The sequence below is a fragment of the Gossypium arboreum genome, chromosome 8, assembly GCF_025698485.1.
Source record: "Gossypium arboreum isolate Shixiya-1 chromosome 8, ASM2569848v2, whole genome shotgun sequence".
NCBI classification, from domain to species: Eukaryota; Viridiplantae; Streptophyta; class Magnoliopsida; order Malvales; family Malvaceae; genus Gossypium; species Gossypium arboreum.
In genome coordinates, this window is record NC_069077.1 from 43,002,281 (window position 1) to 43,014,101 (window position 11,821).

At 33.2% G+C, this 11,821-nt stretch overlaps 1 protein-coding gene across 2 annotated transcripts; it reads right to left on the reverse strand.

The window, feature by feature from the left end:
- Window positions 1-2,153: 2,153 nt before the first annotated feature.
- LOC108469221 (putative anthocyanidin reductase) lies at window positions 2,154-4,050 on the reverse strand. Of its 2 annotated transcripts, XM_017770116.2 has the most exons (5): window positions 3,769-4,050; window positions 3,480-3,655; window positions 3,189-3,395; window positions 2,722-3,107; window positions 2,154-2,631 (listed from the first exon to the last, which is right to left on the reverse strand). In XM_017770116.2, exons 1-5 carry the CDS (start codon window positions 3,887-3,889, stop codon window positions 2,487-2,489), a joined length of 1,035 nt encoding a protein of 344 aa, XP_017625605.1. In that variant the 5' UTR covers window positions 3,890-4,050; the 3' UTR covers window positions 2,154-2,486. The 2 variants fall into 2 exon arrangements, with proteins under 2 accessions (XP_017625605.1, XP_017625604.1); XM_017770115.2 differs by having other exon boundaries at window positions 2,722-3,395.
- Window positions 4,051-11,821: the final 7,771 nt, after the last annotated feature.

Sequence of the window (11,821 nt, forward strand, 5' to 3'; positions counted from 1 at the left end):
AACTGAAAGATTATTTCTCGAATTTGACTGAAAATAGGAGTCATATTTAACAAATCTCCACTTGACTCATATTTCCACAATGCCATCCTTGTCAAAGCCCGCCACGAGCCTATCTTGAACTATGCAGGGAATTAACTGAGTCGAATTTGTGCTTAGAAACTAGAAGACTTCTAGTCTTCGACTTGTACACTGCCAAATCAAAACTAACCCAGGTCTGACTTTCACGAACACAGTGCCCTAACTTTTCAAAACCTGCATCCAAAAGAGAACCTCTCTTCAATGAAACAATCATACCTTTTTCCCTCCTATGACCAAGTTGCCTCCGCTCCAAACAAGTTGACGTCAACTCAAGTAATGCACGAGGACGTCGATTTCACCGGTCATCCGATAACCTTCCAAAATATAAAGGCTGCCGGTTCTTTTACCTTTTAACAAAACGAGAGCTCCACGAGATACTTTAATGCTGCTCGACTCGATGTTGATTTTACATCCTTTCAAGTCTAAAATACTTAAGGAGATGAGATTCTTTCGTAAATCAGGTACATACCTGACATCTGAGAGTGTCCTAATCGTCCCATCGTGCATCTTAATTTTAATAGTACCAATACCAATTACCTTACTAGATGAATCGTTTCCCATGCGTACAACTCCACCTTCAATCGAACTGTATGTGGAGAACCATTCTCTATTGGGACAAATGTAGAAAGAACATCCTGAATCTAGGATCCACTCAGACGTGAGCTTGGTGTTATTGCTTGTTGACACTAATAAGAAATCATCACCATTTTCATCGGCCGAATTAGCACTAGCTACATCTTCCTCGTTACTCTCAACAGCTTTTTTATTTCGCAGTTTATAACAAACTGCTTTGACGTGACCTAACTTTTTACAATAGCGACACCTTTTATCTCGTTTCTTTGATGCTACCAAAACGGAATCTTGCCTATCTGTCTTGCTATCCAAATGAAGCTCATTGTCGAGTTTGTCTCTACTCAACAAATGACCCTTCACATATTCGAACGAGAGTTTGACACTACCATAAATTAGGGTCTCCCTGAAAGACTTGTATGAAGGGGGTAAAGAGCACAATAATAGCATAGCCTGATCTTCATCGTCAATATAAACCTCAACATTCTTTAAATCATTTAAAAGAGTAATAAATTGACTGATGTGATCTCTAAGAAGCTCACCTTCATTCATGCAAAACGTAAATAGACGTTGTTTCAACACTAAACAATTAACCAGAGACTTAGTCGCATAAAGAGTTTCTAACCTTTTCCACAAGGCGGATGAGGTCTTTTCCATCAATACCTCCTGCAATACCGTATTCGCGAGGCATAACTGGATTGCAGACAAACCCTTTTCATCAAGCTCTTCCCATTCTGTTTTATTTAGATTCTCAAGCTTTTTTCCAGTAACAACCTTTTTCAAACCGGATTGAAATAGAATTGCCATCATTCGAACTTACCACAGATTGAAATTTGTCTCACCATTAAACTTTTCAATTTCAAATCTTGTTGCTGCCATCTCTGAACGGGCTGATCTATGAAAATCGAACTAGCTCTGATACCACTTGTTAGGATTTCGATTCGATTAAGCAACGAACAAGAAAAATAGCGGAATAAATTGAGAAATTGAGCACACAAATTTAACGTGGAAAACCCCTCCAAAGGGGATAAAAAACCACGGGCAAAGATAATTTTACTATAATGGCAAAAAGAACGAAGAGTACAAAAGATGGAGATTAAGACTAAACCCCGAAAACCCGAAAACAAAGAACCCACAAAACATAAACACAAAATTCTTTAAATGTGTTATGAGTTCTAATCTCTAATGGGTGTATTTTCTAAGGTTATAAAAGAGCCTATTTATAGGCTAAATTCATAGATCAAATAATAATAAAATAATCTAAACTAATCAGTATTTGATTGAAACAAGTAAACAGAGTTTAACTGAAAGATTATTTCTCAAATTTGAATGAAAATAGGAGTCATATTTAACAGATAGTTTTTATAGTGAGTGTTGGGCAATTATGAGGATTGATAGTTTTTATATTGCAAATAAATTAAAAAATTATTTTAAATTAATTAAGATGTAATCTCCCGCTTTTGTTAAAAAATAAAAATAAAAATAAAAATAAAATCAAGACGCTATTTTAAAAGACTAAATTGGAGGAGGTCATTTTATTATATATATGATTTAAAACCTTGACAGCATAAATACAAATAGGAGAGATCAACCAACTGGTCGAAACAAATAAATCACCAATAAAATTAGCTACGGAAGATGAAGCCAAGATTTGGCCAACTGATCTTACAAGAAATTAAAGGTGTTCGTCCATATATAAATTTATATATTTTATTCTTTCGAAATGATATATAATGTTTTTGCATTATTCGTGATCTAACGCAAATATTTAATTATAGTAAATCAAACATGACAATTGATCTTGATCATGATATTCTTTGAGGCCATGAATTAATCTACTAATTGAGAGAGATAGACCCTAGTCGCCTCCCACAGTTTACACTATCATCTAATATTTTCTTCTTGTCGTATTTGTACTCAAAACCCATCTTCACCAATTTGCTGGAGTCAAATGCAATGCCTTTCTTTTCTCCTCCCATGAACCTGTCCATTGAAATCAATCAAGTAAAAATTTCTTTCTTTTTCTATTCCAGCAAATTATGCATGCAAAACAGCACATACTTCAATACTTACTCTTCTGGCACCTGGTATTGCGACTCGTTTTCTCGAAAATATGTTGCCATTTCTCTAATGGTTGGGTTAGCTGCTGCACAAAGGAATCTTCCTCTCATGGAGGGTTTCTCCATGCAGAAGATATGCGCATCGCAGACGTCTTCGATATGCACCAGAGGAACAGATCCCATTACCTCTTCCATCAATTCTAGTCCCTCGAAAGTTTGTGGTTTGCCAATAAGTTGCGAAAACATCACTTCCACGCTTAAAGGCACGTACGGCAGTAGAGTCTCTCCTCCCACAAGGCCACAGGCTAGAGTTACAACTTCTAATAGCTTGTCATCTCCAGGATTTTCGTTATAGCTTAGTGCCTCTTTCTCCGCTAAGGTTTTCGATATAGTATATGCCTCACAGCAATTAATACGGTCATTTGGACTTGTTTTTGGCAATTGGAAATGGAAAGAATTAGAGTGAAAGAGAGAGAATACCCGCATATATTCAAAGCCATGGGTAAATATAATATCAGATGGAGTCCAATTGGATTCATTTACGCATGATTTGAGGTGGAATCCATCTTTTGTCAATGGAGAGGATGCCAGCACCGATGCAGTGTAGATAAGCCGTTTAACGCTTTGCGATTCGATACAGGACTCAGCGATGCTCCTTACTCCTGAAATAGCTGCTTCAACGATTTCCTTTGAAATAAAAGACAAGAAAATCTTAGATGACTGTTGTAACAATTAAGCTGCTATGGCATCTATAATTGATGAATAAATTACCTGAGAGCTATGAGAACTTCCAGCAGTTTGCTGTGGAGTAGCGACGTGAAACACAAACTCACACCCTTGGATAGCGTATCTAAACTCGTAGGGTTTGTATATATCAGCTTGGAACAAAACTAGTCTGGTGTCTGCACCAGCGAGGGACTTTAAAAGCCCAACTTTTAATTGGTCATCTGCAATTCAATAACAAATTTTGCCATCAGAAATTTCATTAACTTCGGCGGGGAGAAGGCACAAAGCTGAATTAAAATGAAGCAAAAAGGAGGGAATGGGTGAGAGGATTTACCCAAGTTTCGTAGGGTTGCATGGACAGTGTAGCCTTTCTCTAAGAGCTTCTTCACAAGCCAAGAACCTATATATCCAGCACCTCCTGTAACGCAGACCTTGGCTGAAGCTTGCTTCCCCATTTCGATCTCTTAATTTCTTTTGGGCTCCCTTACTTAGAAGATTACAGCATATGTGCCAAGTCCTTACCGTAATATATAAAGAGAGGCAGTCCCACCTCAACCAGTACTGCATAAGAAACTAATAGATGAATTATCAAATGTCAAGATGCGCTTTTTCCACAAAGGAGTTGGTAGGGTGTCTCTCTCACAAAAACAAAAATAAATAAAGCAAAGTAGAATACTTTTCCTATGGTGTTTGTTTGTGGAAAATACAGCGAAAGAATTAGGATATTATTATTAGTATAGGATTACATTGTACTGAAATAAATTATTTTCTTATTTGAAGATGAGGGAGAGACTACATATAATTATACATATTATATAAAAAATAAATAATAAAATTAATATTATAAAAAAACGTAAAACATTTTATAATGTATTAATCAGCGTTTTTTGAGAACAACATATAATGGAGTGAATTTTCTCTCAATATAATTACTTTAACTTATCCAAGTTCTTTAAAATAATATGTAATTGAATGAATATAAATATACTTTTTAACAAATACAATAATGAGTAGTACATAATAAAAAAATAATTCAGAAACTGGAATGAACGAACATAGTTAGGTAACTAATCAGAGTCCATTAAAACGCGTTTAATCGCATATTTAAGCTTCATTACGTGTCTTTACCCATTGAAGCATTCATCTCACAGTCAGCATCTCTCGCTTCTCTAATTAGGTGCATTTTCTTTTTCATTTTTTCTCTGATGGTTCATCATCTTCTTTTATTAACTCATTGCTAATGAACGTGGATCCCATTAGATACCCTCTAGCCTTATCTGTATTGCTTTCTCAATAATTTTATGTACTATACAACATAAGAATTGAGCAAAGAAAAAATATGCTACAACAAAATAAATTGTCTGTTGTTTGCTTCGAGTTTGTACCAAAAGGTGTGAGTTTAGCTAAAGCGGTTTTTTCACCCTCTATATTTACTAAAAGAACCATAATACCTGACAGTCTATTGCCCTTTCCATATGCCTAACACTTTGGATTATATAATGTGAATAATTAACCATCACTGATTAGCTAGATTAATCAATTATAACAAGTTGCAGAGATGTTTCATTTATTTATTTATTCATTAATGTTATATATGGAATTAATTAATAATCAAACATTAATTTCTTGATCAATTATGGCCTGCATAGAGTAATTGAATAAAAATATAATTAGTAATATAGTAATTATATTCTCGTATAGTTATAAAGAATTATAATTTTTGAACGTGTTTTGTTGACATAGTGTAATTACAACATAATTCTATATATCATATTTGGTACTACAAAAGTATGATTACATAGTTACATAATTTATATTTTATAAAATATTAATTACTATAAAAATTTATTACTATGATAAAATAATTTATAAACAAGTAACAAAAATTAAAATCAAATCATTATATGTATTATGTTAATCTAAAAAGTAGTTGATAATACAATTACTAATAAAAGTAAAAAGAAAATACACATCATATGCAATTTTATCTAATTGATCTAGTGCATATTTATTGGGTTATTCCTCTTTAATATTTAACATATGCTCATTATCATTATTTGTTGGTCCTTGACCAAGTTCATCATCATATAAATTTGAATCTACATCACTAAAATTATCTATGTCTTCTTCCATATACTCTAAGTATAAATCATCTCAGTTTCACCTTTGATTCATGTTATAAAATATATAACATGCTAGTACGATCCAATATCGTTTTTTTCTACTATAATAAGGTGATGTTGTTAATATGAAAAATATGTTTTTAGAGCAACAAATGTCTTCTTAACCATATTTCGAAACATTAAATGTCCCAAATTAAAGAGTTCACGAGCTGTTTATGGTGTTTTTGTCTGACAGCATTCTCTCAAATTGTATCATACCCTACGATATGGTACAAGAAAATATTTTGTATTTGCATAGTTATCATCAACTTTAGAATTACCATCGACCTTATAATATTTGAGTTTATAGTCCAAATAGTCCTAGCTTTAATTATAAAACTTTTATAAACTTAATTTAGATAAAGACTTGTACTAGGTTATATCCCTTTTATAACACATAAATTAAATAAAAATAATATAAATTTTACAATATATAACCTTTGTAGAAAAATGTTTTATAAATTGTCTAATAATTTTCTTAACACTTCTTATAAATAAAATGTTTTTTTTTCTGTTATAACTTTAGAAAGATACTTTTTATAAATAAGTTATGATTAAAAAACTATAACATTTTTTATGACTAAGTATATTATTTTGATGGCCTATAACACATCAATAAGTTATCCTAGCACATACTTTTTGGCATAATTATTTTTATAAATAAATATATTATAACACTTTTATAACATGTTAATTTTTTTCAAATAGACTTTTTAGCCATAAATTTAAAAATTTTCTAGGATTTAAATAATATAATTTTTTATTGTAACTTTATAAAATACATAAATTTTTTTATAATATATATTTTAAGATGTATAGTATAAGAAGTTTTTTTCATAATCATCCCAAATATCATATTTAATCATTCCAAATATTTTTAATTTGTATAAAAATAATTTTTAAAATTAAATTTGAGTGTGATTAATCGTGTAATTACTTCAATTCTCACCTTTTGCCATACGAATTGGAAAGTGTAATTCGAATGCTCCAATTATACCCAATTCGATGAGACACACCAATTATAATGGTTACCCAAACATATTATCATCATGTAATTACAAGTAATTTCATCCAAATCTAATTATTAAGTAGCTTTTCAAATACTACCTACAATTTTCTTTCTAGTTAATATTATGTTGGTTTAATTGAAAATAGTTTTGGAAATTATTTCAGGAAAATTTTACCAAACAACAAAAATATTTTTAGAATGAATCATCCCAACATTAGAAAATTTTAGATTTTCTAAAAGATATCATATTTTCTAAAAAATCAACTTATTTTTCAAAAATTATTTTTCGTTAAATATTTTATATAAACCAAATAGATACTAAAATATAATTAGATTATATCAATAGATGTTACATGTATTAGGTAGACACAATACACTTAAAATAGAGAATTTAAGTTTAAATTTCCAAGATGAAATTATTAAGAGGTATACCCCGTATTCTGTAAACGGTCTTACTCTTGGATTGAGAGACATGACTATGTAAATTGAAGGGGCTAAAGAAAGATAACGAGATGGAAAGTAATTAATCAAACTGTGGAATTTTCTTATAGAATAGTGAGCGCAAAAATGTAAATAATTAAAAATAGTTATATCATAATATAAACATTATAATTTTTTAAATGTATCTACTAACCATTCGCAACACACTAACAAAATTAAATCTTATCATTTGGTAATTAAAAATATTTAAACTTAGACTTAATTCAATACATAGAATTCTAGGTTTTTATATCAAGCTAAGGATGAAATTGACTGATATAAACATCCTAGATCTTATTTTATATTATATTTTATTTAATTTTAACTTGACAATATGTAACACTCTAACCCTTATCGGTAGATTGAGGTGTTACATTGAAAGCAAGCTTAAATTTGGTTCATACTTTTTATTGAGGTTTCGGTATATATTCACTGAACTGGGGCGTTAGCCCAAAATTTTAAATGACAAAAAGATCAAATCAATAATACGCTATATGTAACATCCCTAACCCATATTTGTTGTCGGAATAGGGTTACAAAGTATTACCAAAGTTTGCAGAATAAATACAATTAAATTATATCATTCACTATTCAAATCCATAACCAATTATATTCAATCGTGTTGTCCCTTATTTGGACCCTCGAGGCCCAATTTATACATTAGAAACAAGTCGGGACTAAGTCGAAAACTTAAAGAATTTTTTGTGAAATTTCAAAAATTTTCCTAAATGCAAGGGACACACGCCCGTGTGGGTAGGCTGAGTGCCTCACATGGCCAAATGACACGCCCGTCTCTCAGGCCGTGTGGGCATTTGATGTGAGGCACACGATTGTGTCCCAGCCCGTATCCATACCCGTGTAACTCTCTGACTTGAGTTACACGGCCAGCCAACCCGTGCCTGTACTCGTGTAACTCTTTGACTTGAGTCACACGGCTAGCCATACGCCCATGTGCTAGGCCGTGTGGACAATTTAATTTTCAAAAATTAGATGCAAGATTCACACGGCCAAGACACACGCCTCGTGTGTTGGGTCGTGTATTTTACACGGCTGAGACACACACCCATGTCTCTGCCCGTGTGATCAAATTTGAGCATTCTGTTTCTCCATTTTTAAGATGCAGAGGACACATGGCCAAACCACACGCTCGTGCGCATGGCCATGTGTCACACACGGTTAAGACACACGTTCGTCTGTTTGCCCGTGTGGACAAAATAAGGTCATTTCCTAACTTTATTTTTCACCCAAATTTTTCCTTGTACCTACATTAACATTTTAACACATTTCCAAACCAACTCGAGACATTTAAATCAAGCCAATATTAACATTATACATGATATATCATCACATGTATTCAAACTTACCTTTTGAAAGACATATATGTTTACCATAATTCAATATAACCATACTAAGCACACATGTATTAGCCATATTATAATCCTTAAGTATATATGTATTCACTAAAAATACCATCAGTAGCCATTCCAATAGCTAGATTACAATCAACCATTTACATGCCAATATTTTCCAAATTAGCCTATACAAGCCATTATACCAAAATAAGTTTGCTATTTATACCAAAACGAGCTGAAGGATAGTGTGATGATGCTCCAACCGATTCCAACCTTTATAAGCTTCCAAGCACTATAAAATAGAGAAAAGAAAACAAAGTAAGCATTTAATGCTTAGTGAGTTCGCATAATAGGAATTTAACTTACCATGCATTTACATTTAAGGTAAACATATAAAGATACATCTAAGCAATTTGGCTAATAGCCTAAAACACACAACTTCACCAAACATGTTAATCATTTTTCCAAATAAATTTCAGGTATCAAAGATGAGCTTATCATATAGTAACTTTCATATACATATACTTTCCATATCATACTTCCATGTTACATATACATTTCCAAGACATTTCATTTCAAGTTCCATTTAGACATATAAGAACTTTACCCGATGAATTTTATTTGAAATATCGATGGATAAGCTCATGTAGTATACTTGAAGTGTACAAATCTGTAAGCTGCAACTCATAATAAGGGGTACCCAATTAGGGGACATAATCAAGAAGCACTCTCTCGAGCAATATAATAAGATGCTCATATGAGCCATGTAACAGGAAACTCATAAGAGTTTAAAACAGGAAGCTCATTGAGCTTAGCAGGTAACTCTGAAAAGCTATTATTAGGGAGCTTCGAATAGCCATATAACAGGATGTTCAAGCGAGCCATATCAGGAAACTTAAAAAGAGCCTATATCAGGATACTCATAAAGAATTGTGTTTGTGTCCACAATATATGCAGGATCACAACTGATCAAATAATAGGATGCCTACAAAGAGCTGCGGTAGTCTGCAACACATACAGGATCACTACTGATCAGAATGCTCGCAGGAACCATATAACAGGAAGCTCGAGAGTGTAACACCCCTAACCTGTATCCATAACCGAAATAGGGTTACAAGGCATTACCGATCCATCATAACATAAATCATACAAATATGTATTCATAATCAATATTCATTCAACACATTCACATTGTCCCTTTATAAGGCCCTACGAGACCTTAAAACATGCTTAAAAGAGGTTCGAGACTAAATCGATAACATTAGCAAACATTGGGAAACATAGAAAATTTTATTGCATTTAAGGGTCACACACCCGTACGAACAGGGCATACATACTAACTTGCACCACACGACCGAGGACACGCCCATGTGCTATGGCTGTGGGAAAATTGGAAGGGTTGCTGACTTGTGTCACACGGCCGGCCACACGCCCATGTGCCAACTCGTGTGCCACACATGGCCAGTAGACATGCCCGTGTGTCTAGGCCGTGCCAAACCTGTAGGGTATACTAACTTGATTCGAAAGGGTACCCTAGGGGACACACAACCGTATAACATGACCGTGTGTCGCATACAGTTGAGACACATGCTCGTGTCTCTGCCCGTGTGGACAAAAATAGGCTATTTTCCAATCTAATTTGCCACCCTTTTATCATGCACACCTAGCAACCAAAATAGTACCGTTTCATTACATTTATTGGTAGCCAAAACATGCCAATTCATATAGAATTCATGCCAACTGTAACATCCCAAATTAGGGTCTAGTTGGAACAGTGGTTTTAAGACCACAAATATAAAATAGAAATAATTATTTTATGATTATATGATGGTCTATGATATAATTTCATGCTTGTTTGAAATTTTTATGAAGAAATTCTATGCCTAAGATGTCCAATTTGACTTTAGGGACTACATTGAATAAGTTGCAAAACTTGAGTTCTAGAAGCTTTCAACATGAAATTGTATTGGATTATTAATTAGAGGTCCTTAAATATAATTATACCAAGTGCTAAAAATTTGGACAAAAATGGGCATGAATAGGAAAAATTTGAAAGAAAGGCCTTAAGGGCATTTTTGTCATTTGGTAAATAAAAGAATAAGAAGGGAAAATGAAGTGAAAATCTTGTCCATCTTCTTCAAGACATAGCCGAATTTTACAAGGGTTCCATAGCTAGGGTTTTCAACTTTACAAAGGGTTCCATAGCTAGGGTTTTCAACTTTTCAAGCTTGATTGTAAGCGCTCCCTAGCCTCGTTTTTAATGTTCTTTGCATTTTTGAAGTCCTTGAAGCATGATCTATCCATCTCTAGCCATATTTTGAAGTAGGGTTCATGTATGAAATTTGATCCATGAGTGATATGGCTGTATTTTGATGTTTAATGGAGGAATATGAATGTTTGATGTGTGATAAACATCTTTTGCTAAGTGATTTTTAGTAAAACACCTAAAAAGGACTTGTTTGTAAAAGGTGTAAAAATGAGTAGTAGAAATGTGAAATAAAGGAAACTATGGGCTGATATGAGATGGAATAGGAATCAGCTAGGCTTGGATAACCAAGAACTTGCATGCATTTCATTTTACGAGCCTAGGGACTAAAGTGTAAATAAGTGAAAAGTTAGGTGTAAAAAGGTAATTTTACCTAAGCTTGTGTTATGAGTCGATATGAGTAATGTGTGTATTGAATGAGTTGAATTTTACATTATAGATCAAGAAAAATGTGATTTGGGTCTTGAACAAGGAAAAACAAAGTTTACGAGGATTAGGCTCGTTCCTATCATTTTGTACCGAGGTAAGTTCATTTACAAATTATGCAACATGTACCATACTTTAAATGCTTGATATTGCATGTATGGTAAGTATATATATAATTAATGTAATATTGTACCAAGTGTTTAAATGCTTACATTTTTATTATGAATGATGCCTTAATTATTCCATGAGTATGTGATTGGTGCTATGAGTATTGACATTACGAGAAAGGTCAATGAAAATATGGTATCGAGAAAATCCCATTTGAACCTTAGGAATAGTTTAGGATACAAGTGACATATCACTAAGAGTTGTGAAATCTGAACTCATTGAGTTGGTCTGAGTTCATGATATATGTGACATCCGAACTCATTGAGTTGTGTTTGAGTTCGTGATATGTATGACACATGTTTTGGCGTTCGAGCACGGGTCTCATATATGCTATTATGGCAAGGTAGTCCGGCATGTGTTGTGGATACTTGACGGCCTTTATGAGCAGTCTCGTGAGTAGCTCAAAAGTGAGCAATATGTGGTCTGAGATATAAAGTAGCATTGGCTACATATGAGGCCCTTAGGTGCATGCTTTCGATGTATCCGATAGTATTCTGAGTGTTCAACGGGTAGTCAAGAGAAGT